The sequence below is a fragment of the Chaetura pelagica genome, unplaced genomic scaffold, assembly GCF_000747805.2.
Source record: "Chaetura pelagica isolate M959 unplaced genomic scaffold, ChaPel_1.0 scaffold48, whole genome shotgun sequence".
Lineage (NCBI taxonomy): Eukaryota > Metazoa > Chordata > Aves > Apodiformes > Apodidae > Chaetura > Chaetura pelagica.
Genome location: NW_009954241.1, coordinates 2320291 through 2328330, shown reverse-complemented (window position 1 = coordinate 2328330; position 8040 = coordinate 2320291). Strand labels below are relative to the sequence as shown.

General features: G+C 42.9%; 1 protein-coding gene across 2 annotated transcripts in view; it reads left to right on the top strand.

The window, feature by feature from the left end:
* FBLN5 (fibulin 5) overlaps positions 1-7782 on the top strand; it is a 50091-nt gene extending 42309 nt beyond the window's left edge. For both annotated transcript variants that reach the window (XM_010003717.1, XM_010003718.1), the window contains 4 exons: positions 1182-1304; positions 1833-1959; positions 5053-5248; positions 6925-7782. In XM_010003717.1, coding sequence (XP_010002019.1) covers positions 1182-1304; positions 1833-1959; positions 5053-5248; positions 6925-7086 — 608 coding nt within the window. In that variant the 3' untranslated portion in view covers positions 7087-7782. The remainder of the gene's footprint in view (positions 1-1181; positions 1305-1832; positions 1960-5052; positions 5249-6924) is intronic.
* Positions 7783-8040: the final 258 nt, after the last annotated feature.

Here is an 8040-nt window from a genome sequence, read left to right as displayed (position 1 = left end):
GTCTCTCTAAAGGGTCTCATGCATTTAGCATTTAGAGCTGCAACACCTATGTGAAGTTTTGAATTGAACCAATTAAGTTCAATGCAAAGTCAAATAAACATTGCCCGTACAAAATGGTGACAGAAAAGGTGGTGCTTGAGCCTCATTCATGGCTGAGAGTTAAGCCAGCAAAAGAGATTTTCCACCACACAGATTTAGAGCAGAAAACATTTTCTTGACAATTATGTCCAAGAAAATGCTTGTCAAAGAAGGTCAAACTTCTCTGGATTAAGTAATTTCACTTCACAAGCAATCACTAGACATTGTGGAGGCTTGCAAAGACAATGCCTGGTTAAGACACTCTTATGAGACACCCAGGATCCAGATGTACTTCAACAGCCACTGGATTAGTCCCTGGCTTAGAAACCAAATTATTAACTGCAGCCTCTCTCAGTCTAGCACCTCTGCAAGTGTTTTCCTTTCAGTCAACCATGCCTCCATGTGCAGCTCTGAAGTTCATCTTTCTTGGTTGAGCACAGTTCTGCAGAACACAATGACTGGTCAATTAATGAATGGAAGGGGGAAAGGGCACAATTTCTGCTTTCAGTCAGAGATTTTACAGACTGCTTAGCTTCCTGCATATGTGCAGGATGGCTAGGCCTTCCAGTAGGTCTGACTCAAGCTGGGATGAGCTCTGTAGTCTTGCTGGAATGCCTTGGAAATAACTGGCTAGAGGCTAAAAAACATAAAACAACCAGGGCTGGCTGCAGGAGTTCTGCTAGGATCCATGTGGCCCTGGAGAAGGGAAGTTTGCTCTCTAGAAAAAAGCAAAAAAAAAAGCAAAAGAAAACCACAGCCAACTCTCTCCTGTCAAATTACAGTTGCGGCTTTGTTGTTGGAGTGGCTCTATCTCTGACGTAAAACAGAACTGAAAATACAGCCAACTGGTGACAGGTATTTGAAAGGAAAAAGAAATATATAAAAGCTACGCATTGTGTTTAGCAGCAGGCTTGGTTTCCCAAGAAGCAAAATGTTTAACCAAGAACTTGTTGTATAGCATTTTGCCAGGTTGCTGCAGAGTCCTAGGGAGCTGGAGGGCTCCAGCCTCTAGCTGGGGTGATGGGCAAGGATGGCCACCTGCCTGTGGGACTGCTTTTTTGACTGTAAAGCCAAAGACACTAAAGTTTGTTTTACCACTGCAGACATGGACGAATGCAGCTTCTCAGAGTTCCTCTGCCAGCATGAATGTGTGAACTCACCTGGTTCTTACTACTGTAGCTGTCCTTCAGGCTATAACTTGCTTGACGACAGCAGAAGCTGCCAAGGTAAGAACATTCCTATGCTGATTAAAACCTGAGGGGAACAGAAAGCAAAGTCCTGTGTCTGGAAAGAGGTTTTCAAGAATTGAGATGCTTGGTCTTGGCTTTGCACAGAGAAACACTCATAGGGGCCAATTATGTAATTCTGGTGAGAATGTCATCATGTGAATAGTCTGACTGAGGTCAACTGGTGTGTTGGTGTGAGACTTTACTTACCAGGAAACAGGAAAGCCCTCAGATGCTCTCCTCTCTGCTGCACTTCTCTATAGTTTTCCCATTCTCTAAGGTCAGAGAGCTTAAGCAGCCAAGTATTTCTGGTTTTGCAGCTCTTAGCATATGGGAGCACTCCAATAGGCAGAACTGAATGGAGTAAAAATTGATCTTAAAACAGGGGCCAGTTATCAAAAGGCCACTTCCCATAGTGCAAGAGTGTTATGAATTTTGGGGCAATTTTTAAGATTTTATAAGTTTATAAGAGTAGTGTCTTGCACTTATTTCCCTGCTTTAGCCTTTCTCTTGTTTCTTGTCTCGTAGATATCAATGAATGTGAAAACAGAAACTTCACCTGCACTCTGCAGCAAACGTGTTTCAATATCCCAGGGGAATATAAATGTTTAGACCCAGTAAGATGCGAGGATCCTTATATCCAGATTAATGAGAAGTGAGTAACATACCCACAGCCACAAAAGCAAAATCAATCTGTGTGAAGCGTATCTAGAGTGAACTAAATAAGCTGCATTTTTACAACACAGCCATGAAATGTGTCTTGAGAGCTATACATACATGCTGTTGCTGCATTTACCATTGGTAAGCATTATAAAAAAGAGTAAATTGCAATTCCTTACCAGGTCACCAGGTGGGATGTGATACGATAGTCAGATGTGTGGGAAGTTGGACTGGAAAAAGACTTTATCAGTGAGTGGAGAAAATAGCAAAGTTTGTAAGGTAATAGGAGACATTTATTTACAATAGATTACTACTGTCATGGTTTGGGCCCAACACGACAGCAAAGAAACAGCCCCATGGCCACTCACTCAACTCCCCCCCCTCACACACACTCTGGGATGAGAAGGACAAAGCTCGTGGCCTGAGACAAAGGACAAGGAGGGTTCTTCACCAATTAAGGTCCCGAGCAAAACAGACTCAACTTGGGGAAAAAAAATAATTTAATTTCACACTAATCACACACACACAGGACACAGACACACACAGAGCAGGGTTTGCATATGTTACCCCCATCCCTCCCTTCTTCCCGGGCCCAAATCCCTTTGTTCCCGGTTTCTCTCCCTCCTTCCCCCCAGCGGCACAGGGGGACAGGGGATGGGGTTTAGAGTCAGTTCACAGGTTCCTGCTGCTCCTTCCTCCTCAGGAAGAAGGATTCATTACAGTCCTTCCCTGCTGCCCCACGGGGTCCCTCCCATGGCAGAGAGTCCTCCATGAACCTCTCCTTCATGAGTCCTTCCCACAAGGTCTGGAGCTGCTCCAGCCTGGGCATCCCACAGAGTCACGGCTGCTTCGGGAACAAACTCCCCTGGCCCCGGGGTCTTCCACAGCTGCATAATCAGACTCCACAGGCAGCAAATCCTCTGGCCACAAAATCCAAGTCCAGTGGCCAAGTTCACCCCTCCTGGTGCCTTCAGGGAATGTTTCACCACGTTCCTCCACGAGTGCAGGGGCACAGCTGCCATGTCGCCATGGGTTGCAGGGAAACCTCTGCTTGGGCTCCTTCTTCTCCTTCTTCCTCACCAACCACCAGCACCGCTCTGCTCCTCCAGCTCAACTCTTCTTTAAGTGCTAGCTCTGCTCAGGTGTTATCTCAGTTTTGGAAGTTGAAATATCTGAAGCCTCTGTATCTAAACTCCCCAGGGCCAACTATAGCATCCTCACAGATCAGCCTGCCCCAGAACTCTTGATCTCTGTGCTTTGCATTTGGTGGCTTTGGCTGGTGTCTAGATGTGACTGTATTTAATTTGTGGCATGTCTAGAAGTGGTCAGTATAAAAGCCAAGTGATTTCCTTGCATCTGTGTTTTCCGTGGAAGAACTGGGTGATTATAATGCCAGGAGCCTTTTTATGGGGTGGGGGACATGCCAGAAGTGTCTGAAATTGTTGTCAGCAGTGGATGTTATAGAAAAAACAGGCAAAAAGACCCAACTCTTTTCCAGTAAATTCCCCACCATGGCTTTTATAAGTGGACATTCTGCCTCACAACTCGCTGAAGAAAGCAGCAGCATGTGGCTAGGGCACATGGGCTGATGCCGTCTGTTTGGGTTTCCAAAAGCTTCAGAAAATAATGCCACACAAGGTTATTATGGAAAGTAAGCAGCCATAAATAAGAAAGAAGTCCCTGGCTCAGAAGAATAAGAGGATGAAACAAAAAATAAATAGACTATAGTATTAAAATGTCAGTTTTCACAGTGAAGGTCTGCAGAGGTCTGAGCTGGACCTACTTTGTCCAGCATATTTGTAAGCAGCCTTGAAAAAAGGATAAACCATGAGGTCAGCAAAGTCTACAACAGCATCTGAGGACAGTAGAGAAACGTGTAAGGAGAAAAGCATTGCAGAAGGATCCTCAATGACTGCAACTGAAGTGTCAGATGAAATTCAGTGTAGATTAATGTAAAGTAAAAAGACAATACCAAATTCACAAGCACTGATGTGATCATAATCCGTCCAAACTGAGATTTGTAGTTTGTTACAGGTAGCTCCATGATCTGCAGTACTCACTAGAGGTCAGAAAAGCAATCTGAATTTGGGGTGTTTGTTTATAGGTAGAGAATATCCTTAGAGCATGTGCCATTGTGTACTCATATCTTCAAAACTGCAGATTTTCATATCTGCAGTTCCTTCCTCTCCTCTCAAAAATAATATAACTGGACAAAGGTTTGTATAGAGCAATGAGGATGATCTTAAGTATAGAACAGCTTCCTTGTGAGAAACAACTAAGTTAGGACTCCTCAGCCATGAACAGGGTAAAATACAAAACCCTGAGCTGTGTAAGTAGGATGAGCTGGGATTGACTGGCCACTCTTCTTTCAACAGAGGAGCTGGGGTCAGCAGATGAAGTCAGCAAGGGCCAATGCAGGGAGAGGTGAAGGGGGCTGTGGAGCTCCTGGCCACTGGGGCCTATAGTTGCCAGACATTCATGTGGGTACAAGGTGAAGCTGAACAAGCTAATGGATAAGAAGTGCCTTAAGACTAATGAATACACAGAAGATATCTTGATTTCAAGAATTCTCAGAGTCACAAATAATTGGAGGATGTTGCTGGAAGTGTTGTATGCTTGGCTTGATATCATGTTCTTCCACTTCCATTTGATCTTTGGTTTGATCCAGGTTGTATATTTTAAAGTCATATATAAAAGATGGTTAAACAAAGAATACAACATTTATGTAGCACCAGCAGTGAAATGCGGACAGTTCAGTTTAAATTGCTACCAGAATAAACATGTACAGGGTATTATACACTTGCAGAGTTGCTTTAAAGAAAGTACAGATTTTTGAGTGATCTAAGGAGACAAAGGATGCCAAGATATTTTGGCCTAGAAGACAAAAAAAATAAAGCAGGGATACAGGTAAGCCAGAATAGCACAAAGAATACTAAAAGTGAGCAAATTAATTACAGGTTTCGTTGATTTCTTTAGCTGGTTGACTACATTATTTGTTTATTTATTTATGCAGCTGTATTTGCATATAAAGAATCAAATATTACAGCACTTTGTAATCCCTGATGACAATCCTGTCTCTGACCATTAGTCGCTGCATGTGTCCCGCTGAAAACCCCGGCTGCAGAGATCAGCCATTCACCATCCTGTACAGAGTGATGGATATGGTGTCCGGGCGGTCTGTACCTTCTGACATCTTTCAGATGCAAGCAACAACTCGCTACCCTGGAGCCTACTACATCTTCCAAATCAAATCAGGGAATGAGGGCAGAGAATTCTACATGCGGGTAAGGTCTGGTGCTTGTTGAGACAGACCCAAGAGTGTCTTCTTGTTAGCTGAATATCCTTCAGACAGTAGATCCCAGTTTTGATTCAATAGTCTTTAAACCTTCAGTAGGAGGCATTGTTACGTGCAGACATGCAGAGCAGTGTGCTGCTGGCTCTTTCAGGAAGGTAACCTACACAAAGCAAACACAGTTTGTTGTTTTTTTTAAATTTGCATTTATTTGTTATGTACTTTTTTCACTAAGAACACACATTTTACCTAAGACACTGTTAGATAAAACCCAACTACTTCATTTTTTAAAATCTGATTTTTCCTCAGATGACATCTCTGTTTCCCAGTCATCTTCAGTGCACTCCTGACATGCAGGGCTGATGGGAAGTGTCTGCACAGAATGAGGCACAGCCAGCAGGGATGGTGGCATTCAGAAGGTTAATTATTAACCCAAGGGAAAAGCTGGCTTTGATATTCCCAATAAGTGATGCTCAGTGACTATTGGTGTTTCCCATGCCACGCAAAAACCAGGAGTGTGACAGATTTCGGTAGATTCCAATATACATTTCTCATGAGATATTCTCTGATATTCACTGTTAAAGAAAAGAAAATATTTCAAAATTCCAAAATGAGAAGTGGTCCAAGAATGCTCATTTGCATCTCACAAGATCTTTCCTGTTGCAAAGTCATTACTGACCACGCCGACCTTATCCCCTCATCTTGGTCATTCTGCCAGATCCACTATGGCTCCAGCATTGCTGCTCGAGTCTGCCAGTGTTGTTTATTTCTCACACAGCCGTTTGCTGTGCCACCTCAAACACACTGCTTGCACAAGCTGTGCCTTGCACCCCACTGGCAGCTGCACCGCTCCCCTGTCAGGCTGGCAGCCAGCAGGTGGTGCCTCCTGGTTGCTTTGGGAACAGGAAGCGCAGTGGGAAGAGAAGGGAACTGTAGCCTTCACGGCTCCTCCACACAGCTTCATGGGGCTTCCCTGATCAGAGATAATGCAAATGCTCATGATAAAACAGGTTTCACTTTTTGTGTTTCTGCTGAAAAACAAATTGTTCTTGGTTTTAATGTCAGAAGCTCTGATTTTCAAATGCTCATAACTCACTGTTCTGGCCAGATACTTCAAAGCTTTGCTTCCATTTACCAAAGACAGATTTTTCTGAAGTGCCTCTTCAGAGGGTAAGGTTTGTATTGTTAACATATGCAACTATATAACCAACCAAGACCCTGCTTACATAGGATAATTTGGTCTCCAAACTCTGTTAACATAACCCCTTCTTGGTGTTTGCTGCTTCAAAGTAGCATTGCTCTTTACATCAAACAAAATGTTATCTGACTCACTCAGGAGAAGGTGTCATTGCTTGTGCATACCCTAAATCCACATTTTAATCTTCTTCCATTTGGACAATAGCAAATTTCTCTGTTAATTAGCTCCTTTTATGTACAGGGCTGCCAAAGGCTTTGCAAAATGTAGAAGGTGATAGTTCATACAAACCACTGACATGGAGCCAAAGGCTGAAATGAAGCTTTCTCTCCCATGAATTGCAGTACCTTCCAACAATGCAGCAGAAAACTGTTATTTTGGCTGCTCAAAGGCCATCATGTGGTCTTACCTGAGATGATTTTTCAAGACCCGTTTTCTAAAATCTCAGCTGTTTCCTCTTGTTTTGTGCACAGCAAACGGGACCGATCAGTGCTACTCTGGTGATGACCCGCCCTGTGAAGGGGCCCCGTACTGTTGAGTTGGACTTGGAAATGATCACTGTCAATACTGTCATCAACTTCAGAGGAAGCTCTGTCATCCGGCTGAGGATATATGTATCACAGTACTCCTTCTAAACCTTGAGTTTGTGCCCTGGAAACATTAAAACACAAGAGACAGTTCCTCCTCTGCAGAACTCTCTCCTCAGAAGCCAGTACGTATAACAGCTCTAAACCAAACCAGTATTGCCACAGACCCAGTGACCCATGCCTGTCTGAGGAGGGAGGCCTCTTCATCCACAGTCCATACCAGGATGCAGACACCTGAAGATCCCATATGATTCTCTATGTGGTCATATATTTTAAGGACTCTTCTTTCCATTGTAAACACTTCTATGGTATAAGTCTATGTTTGAAAGACTGTGAACCTCTGTAGCTCCAAGGCTGCTTAGCAAAAAGCACCAAAGAAACTGAGGAAAAAGCTGGCTTTTGCAATCTTGCCTTTTTTTTTTTTTAATTATTATTGTAAATGGAGAGCAGACAAGCAAGCAGTAACAGAAACAAAAATCCACCTATTGAAACAAGGGATCTCAGAAGTGCTAACTTACATTTCCAGTTATCTCTGGAATTATTAGTCAGGCACTTAGTCTCAATTCACCCTGCATTTGTCTTAGTTTCACCTGTTTTTTTCTTTGTTTCTATTTTATACTTAACAATTCATTGTAAATTGATTTCAAAACACATTGTACTATGTAATCTTCTGCTTTCTAATTAAGTGTCAGATGTTTGGGTTCCTTCTTCTATTAAATATTTCTATATAACAGAGTTCATAGATTTCTATCACTGGTTGGTATGTTTTACATTGTTTAGGGTGTTATACTTGTTTAGACCCAGACTCTTTGACACAGGCCTCCACTGCCAGAATAGTGTCCAGTGAGCAGGTAAGAATCAGAACTTCATTTTTCCCAGTTTTCCTGAGTGTGGTAGTTGCAAACAGTTTGTACAGGTTATAAGGTAGTGGTACTAACTGTAGTTTAGGGTGTAACTAGGGTGTAACTGTTCAAGGACCACTCAGCTCAGACATGTGCAGTC